At 41.7% G+C, this 12,057-nt stretch overlaps 2 protein-coding genes across 2 annotated transcripts in view; one reads left to right on the top strand and one right to left on the bottom strand.

Moving 5' to 3' along the window:
- Window positions 1-12,057, bottom strand: part of LOC119263959 (NACHT, LRR and PYD domains-containing protein 3-like) — a 268,422-nt gene that overhangs the window by 239,019 nt on the left and 17,346 nt on the right. The window lies entirely within an intron of this gene.
- LOC108415395 (NACHT, LRR and PYD domains-containing protein 3-like) overlaps window positions 1,956-12,057 on the top strand; it is an 843,678-nt gene continuing 833,576 nt past the window's right edge. Inside the window, exons 1-2 of the mRNA XM_037540841.1 lie at window positions 1,956-2,150; window positions 9,584-9,644. Coding sequence (XP_037396738.1) covers window positions 2,135-2,150; window positions 9,584-9,644 — 77 coding nt within the window. The 5' untranslated portion in view covers window positions 1,956-2,134. The remainder of the gene's footprint in view (window positions 2,151-9,583; window positions 9,645-12,057) is intronic.

Genomic DNA, 12,057 nt, shown 5'->3' with positions numbered 1-12,057 from the left:
TGACAAGTTATTCACCGCCATTCAGAACGTCCAGCAGGAGCTGCACGCCCATGAACCCCGCACGAGGAGGCAGAGAGCCGCGCGAGGACCAATGAGGTCCATATAGAGTCCCTGCAGGAGCAAGCTGAGGAAACGGAGGCTGCCATAAAGGCACTGACTCTGAAGGTGGACGAGGTGGAAAACCGAAGCCGCAGGTCCATCTGCGCCTGGTGGGGCTCGCGGAGAGGCCGGAGGGAGGAGACATGTCTGCTTTCCTGGAGAGATGGATCCTCAAACTCTCGGCTCGGAAGTTTTTCCCAAGCCCTGAACAATCGAAAGAGCTCAGAGACTCGGAAGAACAGATGAAGGTGTAACTGATCCTGCACAGAGGAACATTCCTCCAAGTTATTTAATAATCTATATCAATGAATGAGGCAGCATGAACATTATTAAACTGAGTTTAAATTACACTTCAAGGACATTTGACCAAATATAATTAAGCTGACAAAACTTACAAGCAGTGAGTAAAAGTCATCAGAAAGGCATCAAATTCGAGTTGTTTTAACTTCAAAAGTTGTATTTATAACAATAATCTACATAATTAGCTTCAGTAGAAAGAACTCGATTCATTCAAACTTGTAATGTGGGTAAAGACCTCTGCTCGTTGTTTATGGCAACTGAAGGCCTTTTAATGAATTGACATCATTTCAGTTCTATTCACTCTGCCTTTGAATAGGATCCAAACAGCTTGAGGCCTTTTTAGGCCTGATGGGCTAAACCTGCCGAAGGCCTGGTACTGCTTGTGCGTTCATGAACCCGCTCATCGCCGCTTGCGGCTATATTTATTAGTTGTTATTGTTATTATACCAAACAAAAAAGACCAAATTAACCTTGTTATTAAATAAATACATACACATTAATAAATAAATCAATACATTAATAATAATTATTAATAAATATATAAAATTTCTTTATGTAATCATTTATTTTACAACTCTAATAATTATAATTATTACAAATAATATATGTATTTCTTTTTATTATTATCATTATTATTATTACAATTATTTGTATTACTATTATAAAAAAAATTAAATAAAGCATAAATCAATATTTTCAATATTACTGAATAAATAAGTTGATAATAAGTAATAAAGTACATTATAAGAAAAGATTAATTAAAGGTTATAAAAAGCTTTTCCCTCTTTATGATGTGCTGAGCTGTGATTGGTCTGTTCGTAAACTGTTCCTGCACTAAACATTAAACACTGAGTTTTGTTTATATTGACATTAAGATTCACTGTTTCCCACAATTCATCTCAGTTTTCTACACCATCAAAACCCCATCATACAGACTTTATCTCTCCTCCTTCTGATGATCTTTCTGGAAGGGATCAGTAAATTAGAGGTTTGGACTTTCCTTCAAAAACACTTTATTACAAACAAAATCAAAGACGTGTCTTTAAAATGATCCACAGACATCACCAGTACTGGATCTGGTGTAAAGCCGGGCTGCCGGTGAATCTGGTGTAAAGCCGGGCTGCCGCCGGATCTGGTGTAAAGCTGGGCTGCTGGTGGATCTGGTGTAAAGCCGGGCTGCTGGTGGACCTGGAGTAAAGCTGCGCTGCTGGTGGACCTGGTGTAAAGCCGGGCTGCCGGTGGACCTGGTGTAAAGCCGGGCTGCTGGTGGATCTGGAGTAAAGCTGGGCTGCTGGTGGATCTGGAGTAAAGCTGGGCTGCTAGTGGACCTGGAGTAAAGCTGAGTTGTGGTCGTCACTCTCCTGTATTTATCTAATGGACTAAGTAAAGTTCTGAAACTCTGTATTGATATAAAAGCTGAGTAAAGAGCACAAATCTGAAAAATCACTTAGTCACTTCTGTCTTCACTGTTTGCAGCCATTTCGGGTGAACAGGAAGTTGTGTAATGGAGGCTGTTTCCGGTTTGCTTTTAGTTTCGCTTTATTCTGTGTACGGACTCCGTCTCAGTGGGTCGAGGCTTCCTCAGAGCTCAGCCTTCATGGAGCTTCAAGTTTGTTTGTTCATGTATTTAGTAATGAAATGGGTTTAACGTGTGACTGATCCTCCTGAGAGAAACTACGAGAACGAGTCTATCAGAGGAGAACCGGCATCTACAGGTTTAAACCTGCAGTCAGAAATGGAGGAAGCAGACAGTAAGTAGGCCTTCAGTACCCACGTTTACATGCAGCCTTATAATCCTTTAAAAAATTTGACTAATTGTTCAATCGGAATAGAATTTGTCTATGTCCACACCTCAATCAGAACAGTCTAGTCTGATTGAGGCCATTTGGAACACAGTTTCTATCCAGTTGAATGATGTGTGTAATCCTGTAAATAATCTGTAAATATCCGTGTAAACGTCTGATTACATTTCCAACCGGAAAGTTTAAGTACAATCTGGTCATTTGCATCACATTGTAGTGAAAGTTAATAGTGTTCATCATAGTGGGAGCAGAAACTGGCCTGCAGAGGAGATGAGGTTTATGCTCTGATCTTTAAAAGATGGCGGTGGGACAAATGTCCAACTTATGTGTCTCAGAACACAATGTGTTCCTCTCAGCCTTCTTTAATAAGGACATGTGAAGTACGTTTTCCTCAGTCTGACATAATTTTAAAATAACTAAAAACACAAGCACTGCTCACTGCTGCTCATCTTACTCTGACTGGACTCAAGTGATGCTCTTTGTCATGGTAATGTCTACACTGAGATGTTCTCCATGCATATGTGTAATTTGGATTTCTTGTAGTGAACATGAAAAAAACTGAGATTTTCTATCAGATTGTTGAGTAAAGTGAACATAAACATGCCCAGAAAGAGTACCACAGATGCAATTTTTGCATTGAGAGTGTTGGTAGAGAAGTACAGAGAAGGTCAGAAGGATCTTTGTGGATCTACAGAAGGCATATGATAGGGTGCCAAGACAGGAACTGTGGTACTGTATGAGGAAGTCAGGTGTAGCTGAAAAGTATGTTAGGGTGGTGCAGGACATGTATGAGGATAGTGAGACAGTGGTGAGGTGTGCAGTTGGAGTGACAAATGGTTTCAAGGTGAAGGTAGGGTTACATCAGGGATCAGCTTTGAACCACTTCTTGTTTGCAATGGTGATGAACAGTTGACAGATGAGTTCAGGCAGGAGGCTCCATGGACCATGATGTGTGCAGATGACATTGTAATCTGTGGTGAGAGTAGAGAGCAGGTGGAAGAGAATCTGGAGAGGTGGAGGCTTGCACTGGAGAGGAGAGGAATGAAGGTCAGTAGAGATAAGACAGAATACATGTGTGTGAATGAGAGGGAGGCAGGTGGAAAGGTGAAGATGCAAGGAGTAGAGGTCGTAAAGGTGGATGACTTCAAATATCTTGGGTCAACCATCCAGAGCAATGGAGAGTGCAAAAAAGAGGTGAGGAAGAGGGTGCAGGCAGGATGGAGTGGGTGGAGATGGGTGTCAGGGCTGATGTGTGTGACAGAAGGATAGCAGCAAGAGTGAAAGGGAAGGTGTACAAGACAGTAGTGCGTCCTGCTATGATGTTTGGTTTGGAGACTGTGGCTCTATCTAAAAGACAGGAGGCTGAGCTTGAGGTGGCGGAGATGAAGATGCTGAGATTTTCGTTGGGAGTGACAAGGATGGACAAGATTAGAAATTAGCAGATCAGAGGGACAGTGAAGGTGGAGCAGTTTGGAGATAAAGCCAGAGAGGCCAGGTTGAGATGGTTTGGACATGTGTTGAGGAGGAATAGTGGATATATTGGTCAAAGAATGTTGGAGATGGAGCTGCCGGGTAGAAGGAGAAGAGGTAGACCTCAGAGAAGGTTTATGGATATAGTGAAGGTGGACATGGAGATGGTTGGTATGAAAGTAGAGGAGGCAATGGATATGGCAAGATGGAGGCAGATGATCCGCTGCGGCGACCCCTAAAGGGAGCAGCTGAAAGAAGAAGAAGAGTGAACATAAACACTTCAGTCTTAATCTATAATGGCAATGCATTCAGTCAGATTGACGAAAATCTTTGCATGTAAACACAGCCAGTGTTATGATGAAGTAGGTCGGATTTTTTCCGATGGGATGACCCTGTCTGACTTTCATGTTGGTTAGTGCGAGTTAATCTGGTTAATCCTACTTGAGCAACAGAGGATCTGCATAGACTAGGGGGAAAGCCCAGCCCACCCGAATCTACAAAAACCTGTTTTCAATAGAGACTTTAGTTTTTAGTGCTACATCTTATAATTTAAATAAACGTAAATCTGTCTTTTTACATTATCAAGCAGGTTCTTATAATTTATTAAGTCATAAGATTTTAAGAATATATTTAATAATACTTCATTAATTACAAGAATTAAAGATGATGTGCAATACGCATTGCAGAGCATGTGTGGAAATATGTGAAATACCTATAAAAACAAAGCAGTGTATTACATTGAAAATTTTATGAGCATTGTTTTTTGTAAATATATGCTGACTCCAAATTTAATGCCTGCAGTGCGCTCCTAAAATTTGGCACAGAAGCATGTTTACCCCTGTGTTACATCATCGCTCCTTTTAAAAATGACTAAATAAACATGTTGAGACTGAAAACACAAACTGACACGATTTGAAATGCGATTTTTGTCCTTCTTCTGTTACACTGAAGTCCCAGGCTCTGCAAACAAACAGGCCTTCAATGACATTTTCAGCTTAATAAGACACGTTTTTCAATGGGACATAGGCCAAGTGGTTCTGTTATATCAATGCATGACTCCTGTCTTTTTGGAACATGTTGCAGGCATTAGTTTCAGAATCAGTATGTATTTAGAAATAACACTGAAACTGTTTGGTAAAATAACAACTTAGCTTTAATGGCATTTTACCTGCGGTTCTCACTTTTTTGGAATGAGTTATTTTAGATAAGCACAAGATTTTCATTCTTTTAAGAATAATAAATAAAATAAGTAAATAATAAGATAAGATAAGATAATCCTTTATTAGTCCCACAGCGGGGAAATTCACAGTATTACAGCAGCAGCAGAGTAACAGGAGTAAGGCACTCAGTAATAGAAATGGGAAACAGTATAAACCTTATCAACATTATAAATAATAAAAATTAAAGCTAAATCTCTAGACTATTTACAGGAAAATAAGGATAATAATAAAATAAAATAAGTTGCATAGGAATCTGTATTGCACTTAGAAACATAGGAACATATTGCACAATGAAGAATGTTCACATTCTGTATGTGTGTATATTGTATGTATATTGTATGTGTGTGTGTGTGTGTGTGTGTGTGTGTGTGTGTGTGTGTGTGTGTGTGTGTGTGTGTGTGTGTGTGGGGTCTACTGGGAGCAGTGCTGGTTGTACAGTCTCACAGCAGCAGGAAGGAAGGACCTGCGATAGTGCTCCTTCACACACTTGGGGTGAAGGAGCCGGTCACTTGGGGTGAAGAAGCTGAAGAATATTTAAATTAAATTAACATTTAACATTAACAAAGTCAGAGCTACTCCCTCTGATACCCTCTAGTTGACTGATTAGCGTTCTTACTAGACTAAGATTTAAGTTTGTGGGTTTTTTTTTATTTCGGGATTGATTGTTTTTTTTCCCCCAGTTTTATACAAGTTTTTGTAAAAGGACGTTTGGACCATGTAGCTACCGAATCCGAAACCACGGAATTTAATAATCATTCTGCTTTACTTAACTTGGTAAATTCTGCCGACTGTGTCTTTTGGCACAACTTCTAATATTATGCAGGCCTACCAGAAGTGTGTGAGGTGTTACAGCCAGACATGCTTGAAAAGTTTAATAATATGATTTTTTTTTCCCAAAGTCCCAAAAAGTAGAACCTTCTCAACAAAGCCACGCCCTGCTCTTGTGGTTGTTATTATATGATCTTATTCATTACATTTTTCAGAAAGAGAAAAAAAAAACAGATTTATTTTGATCATTTTTTTGAGTTTTGGATTCACTGCAGAAAAGCCAACAACACAATATAAACACAGACTTACCCAACGCAGATAAACATCTGAAAAACTCAGGGTGGGCAATGAGGTGATGTTTTTTCAATAAAGAGAATGACGGCACCTCATCACCAAAGATCCACTGCAGTCTCTTCACCGTCTTTCAATCCTGAGTGAAGTGACCCACTGAGAGCACCAGGAGGAAGTCGTGTGGTCCAGGACTGGACAGACTGATACATTCAACCAGTCTGTTCATCACTGCTGTTTCTGTCAGATCAGAGTCAAATAGACCAGGAGTGTCGACCACAGACACTTCATTACCATCAAGTTCTGCTCTGGCCTTTATACACTCATTGGTCACTGACTGAGCAGAACTGGACATGTGGAAGACCTCCTGGCCCAAGATGGTGTTTCCAGTAGAGACTTCCCCACACCAGTCTTCCCCACCAGCACCGTCCTTCGTTCAGATATTTAATAAAGAAAGCACTGAAATGTAAGGATGGGCACTAATTTAGGCCCTTTCTTTAATCCAGACCAGCACATTTTAGCTAGTGCTACAACAGTCGTGCTAACTACGTGAAACACAGCGGTCGGTGCTGCACGTCATTACCGTAGATTTAAATATTAGTCTGAATTGGCTGATTATAGCGAATGAAACGCTGATTAACGAAGGTAACGGTCACTTTATTTCCCTCAGTTCAGCGTCATTGATGGTGAAGGTCCTGACAGAAGCTAAGCTCGCTAGCTAACGCTACTGCTTCATCACCACAACACAACGTTTCTCACGCTCGCCGTTTCTGTCGCTGTTGTGTTTAAAAGTACAGCAACTTCCTAGAATCACCACATAATCCCTCTTGTGAAGCACTAACGTGAACAGTGGGTGCATGTCGAGTATTCAGCTCGTCCTCCAGCGGCTCCGTCGGGGCTCCTGCAGAAGCTACAGCTGCGGTTCTAGATGCTGGCAGGGAGGGAAACACGGCGGTCACTCCGACGCTTGGTCCATTAGCTTTGGCTACACGAGCTGAAACCATCAGTGAGGTTTCATTAGACAGTGAAATGCCCGGTCACAGGTCGGTCACTGAATTAACAGGCATTTGTTTCAGAAGCCGACTGGATTTGTCTGAGTGCCACAACACCACGCCGGCAGGGGTCAAATAATGCGCACCAGTTAGAAAAGGAAGCATTATCTCAAACACAACAGGCCATGACGTGCTAACGGCTTATGTCCAGTTCTCCTGGTCATCAGCTGCCGCCCTCATCTTAGGATTGAGAACCGATTTAAAGGAAAGGTTCAGCGAATATAAGATGAAGCGATTTCCTACTCACCCCAATGTGGTCTTTCAGCCCAGACCCGGCTCTGACCCTAATGTCGGTTCGGAGCTGTGAAGCTGCGATTTCTAACAAACACTATGAGTCGATATTCGCGGAGCTCCGTCTGCTCGTTGGTGGATTTAGGGGTGAAGTGGTTTTAAGGCGCGACTGATCCTCCTGAGAGAAACTCCGAGAACGAGCCCGTCAGTACTGGGACGTGCGGATCGATACTGAAATATCGATCCCTCCGATACCAGATATTTATGCCTTAAAATTGATTCTCAGTATCGAAATATCGATACTTTTCATACTTCAGCCATGTGAGGTAATGTACATCAATAACAGGAGCACAGTGGAAAGTAACGAAGCTGCTGAGTTCTTGTCTAAATGATACGCGGTTCGTGGGAACTACTTTTTCTTCCGCCTGGGTAAGTGCGTAACGCGTAAGCGCAGCGGCTCGGTCACTCAGTCCCTCAATGGACGGATGAAATGGCCGAGCGTGAGTGGAGTCGGGTGTGGAGCTATTTCAGCTGCACAAACAGCCAAGACGCGGTTTGTGATGATTGCGGTTGAACGGTCAGGATTTGTGGCGACACAACACACCTTGTGAAACATCTCAGGATAAACCACAACACAGAATACGAGGCATTTATGATGAGGAGGGCAGACGAGGAGAGCGGTGTCAGGTGCTGCTGCCAGGGCAAGACAAGCGCCTCTGGCGGAGCGCGGCGGTACTGCAGGCCGGCGCTGTCCAGGTGCAGACGGACAACATGCGCTTTAAGCTGCGCTGAGCTCTGTCGCTGTTGGAGCTGGTCAGATTAATAAATGTGGTTATGAAATAAGTGAGGAGATAAATATGCGCTGCAGCAGATAGACATTTATTCAGATAGGGCTTCCTAAAGAACTGGTCATTTAAAGTGGATTACATAGACTAGGTGTCAGTAAATTATACAGAGCAATGGCAATAAAACAGCCATGATGAACTTTGAAAAATAGATACTAGAAAAGATGGATTAAAAACAACATTTTATCTCTAACACATCTATTATTATTTACAGTCAGTCTAATTCAGAGTTTTAAATAAATACATTACTCTGATGTCTTATTTTCTTTATGAAGCTGTGATTTGATCAACATTACTTTTTTATATTTACCAGACAAAATTTGTACAAAGTATTGGGTCGGTATCGGTACCAGCCTGAATTTTAAATCGGTGGTATCGAACATCCCTGTCCTTCAGAATCCAGCATCTACAGGGTTAAACCGGCGGTCTACAGACGGACAGTAAGTAGCTTTCAGTGCTGGGATCGGGCAGGTCGGGTTACTCGGACTTTGGACCGGATGAGGGCTCTTTCCTGATGGCTGGTTCGGGGTCTGTTAGTCGGTTTGACCACGTGTCGTTGGAGTTTTGTGCTGACCACAGTAAAGTACCGCTCATCCACAAACACTGGGAGCTTCAGCAGCAGAGCTCAGATGAAGAAACCAGGTTCAAACTGTTCAGACTGATCTGAGAAAAATCTCTCAGCTCTTATTTTGCCCGTCCGTGGTCAGAGTAGAGTGCGAGCCCGGAAAGTGAAGGTCAGTGAAATATGAGCGGGTTTTGACCTCGGCAGGTGATTTTCAGACGGAGCCGCTGTGTTTGATTACTACATCCTGCTGTATCTCCTCAGGAATCAGACCATCTGACTCTGCAGTTCAGCTTCGTACAAACATCATCAGGCAGATTCTCTACTTGTACTGAAATGATCAACACAGTAACAGTATTTTTACTCCAGTAGAGATTCTCATTACTCTTTACACACCTGCACATTAGACACATGGGGATATGATAGAAGGTGGAAATAATGGTACCAGTTAAATTACACAACCCTCACACAACAGCAGACTGAAGTCTTTTATGCTGGAGAACAGAGAAGCAGAGAGCTGCATATGTGAACAGCTGAAAACTAGTTTCATTAAACCCTTCAACCTTTAAATGCAGACATTTGTTTGGGTTTCATAGCTCAGGAACCACTTAAAGCTTAGAAACACATCATCACAGTTGGTAGTACGGACCCTTTCTGAATATTGGACTACTGTGTGTGGAGTAATTCATCTTCATATTATCCAGAACTGGTTCTTCTTCAAGATCTTATGGTGTTTCTCCTTATGAGTCTTGGTTCCTCTCAGTGGTTTTACCTTCATAGGTTGTTATGAATGCATCATTATGAGTAACACCTGTATTTCTTCTGCACTATTTCTTTGTGTAAACATTAACCAAACAGTCTTTTCTCACACGTTTAGTGTTCCTGTAGCTCCTGCTGAAGATTCAAGTAACATAATTGAAAGAAAATGTTTCATTTTTATTTTTAGGAGGAAGCTTGACCTCCAAAATGAGCGGCTCTGTGGAACACAAGACTGAAGAACGTCAGAGGTGAGATGTGCATGAAGCATAAATGTTCTTACACTGACCAAAACTATGAGACTCCACTGCACCTGGATGTGCATCTTAGAAAAGTGAATAGAGAACAGAGAGAATCTCAGTGGTCAGAGAAATTGGTCAGGACATTTCACTGACAAAAGTTGGGAAGGTACGTGAACTGCAAAGAAAACAGAAAAGAATCGTTCGTTTCACAGATATTTAATTAAAAACAGCTCAAAGAAGAGATTTAATATTTTTTCTTCACTGTTTTTTGTAAATTTGTGCTAAATCCAAATTTGGTGCTTTCAACACTTTGCAAAAAAGTAGTGACACGTCAGTGGAACCCTGGGAAGTTTGTGGATCAAAAACACCTGTTTTGGAAATTTACACAGGGGACGGGGGACGGGGGCACATACCCCATCACCCGACCCAGGCTGGGGACCCAGGGTAATTAGGTGGGGGGCTGTGACTCGTCTCTCCAGGCTCTCTCCAAGCTGGATTAGCGTAGCTCTTATGCCGGCTCTCTTCAGTAACTACTACACTGCAACCTGAGCTTATCTGCACACTTTATAGCCGACTAAAGGAGCTCGACTTCCACCAGTGACGTACACTTTCCTGTGTCTGTGGCCACATTCAGGAACTTCTTTCTCTGGGAGAGACTCACTTCCCACAACAAGTCCAATACGTTAGACTGAGCCGCACACACAGGTGCAGTTAGGCTGTTATGTTGTTGACTGGAGACGAACTGTTGAGGACTTCATTTAGCAACGGCTAAAAAAGGCAGTTAGAACTGTGACTGAAAAATAAGCAGCCTGTAATAATTCATATGATTATTAAGTGTTTGTTGTAGACAGAGAGGGAAGATGTATTAGGGATAGAGGATGGAGCTCAGGGAGGAGCAGATGAGGAGAGAGGAGAGGAAAGTGTTCAGGCAAGAGCCAGAGGAGAAGAGAGGGCAGAGGAAAGAGAGAAAGATGAAGAAAACAAAACTAAATCAGCTTAATGAGGACTATGGTCTCTGAGTTTAACACTGTTACCCATTGATTTCTGGGTAAAACAGCTTATATAGTATCTAATCTGACAGCCTGATGTGGGAAAATAACCTTTCCTGAAGGTTCAGCACTGACTTTCATTAATACTGTGTCAAAAACACCAAAGAAGAAAGTGAAGTTTTAAAGACTTTCAAGCCATAAAATGAAGTCCATTCACAGAAAGTGTGTAATACATGTGTGTCACTCTGACGAGTGTCGGCCAAATGTAGAAGGAAAAAGTAGCAGCTTCCACTTCACCTTCTCCAAAGAGTGTTTAGAGAAATGACTGAGTGTAATAAGAGATGAAGCCACTGTGTGATGGTGGGAGATGCAGTAAAGACTACGGCTCTTAACAGATGGTTGAATGTGTTTTAGTCTGATGAAGCGCAAGAGACCAGACTCTCCTGAGCCCAGCTGTGTGTCTATGAAGAGTGATCAGTCAATGGGTAGAGGCATTTACTTCAAACAGGAAGAGTCTTCACCTGAACTGAGGTGAGTACAGTATCATGGATATTTGTTACCCCCCTGAACAGAGGGAGTAAAAGACCACCTGTAAACACCAGTGCAGTTTCCTATAGTTGGCCTTATCTAGAATGAGGAAAAGCCTGTGATCGCCCCGTACTGTCTGGATCGAGGCATAGCCAATCCATCTCAGATCACTATAATAAGAGCTACTGGTAGATTCCCTGTTTAAGAGAAGAGCTGAGCTTTATGTCTGTTAATCCTCTTTATCGTGGATTAACCATCATTTTCCTACTTTTTACACATGAATTCTCAAATGGCTCCAGAGTTATGATTTTACCACAGATGAATTATTCTATTTATAAGCTACTGGACAACAAATCATGTACCACTATAGTTATTATTAGTTCTAGTAACGTAGAGTAGATTTACTCTATTATTGTTTTTTATGAGCTGAATTTGGTTTGAACAAGTGAGAAATTTAAAGAAAAAATAAATAAATGAGTGGAGAAACAATCTGTGTGCAGATGCTTCCAGATACTGCAGATACTGCGGCCTTTACAGTCACCAAGTCTCAACCCAGTTGAACAGCTATGGGAGATTTTGGAGCAGCGTGTTAGACAGCGCTCTCCACCTCCAACTGAGGGAATATCTTCTGGAAGAACGCTGTTCAATTTAAAACAGTTAATGAATGAATTATATGTGCATTTCTTAATTTATTTGTTTTAATATTAGTACAAATAACCTGAAACATGTAGAGCATGAAAAGAAAAAACATTAGTAATGAAATCAACACACGTTTATTATGTGCTTGAGAAACCCTGTTTGGAAAACTGCTGTATTGAAAAAAACGACTTGTCTGTGTTTACACTGACCACCTGTCAGTCATTCTATAAGACCCTCCCATAAACCAGAGGACTCCACCCCTACAC

Source organism: Pygocentrus nattereri, chromosome 9 (assembly GCF_015220715.1).
Source record: "Pygocentrus nattereri isolate fPygNat1 chromosome 9, fPygNat1.pri, whole genome shotgun sequence".
NCBI lineage: Eukaryota > Metazoa > Chordata > Actinopteri > Characiformes > Serrasalmidae > Pygocentrus > Pygocentrus nattereri.
This window is presented reverse-complemented; position numbering and strand designations above follow the sequence as displayed.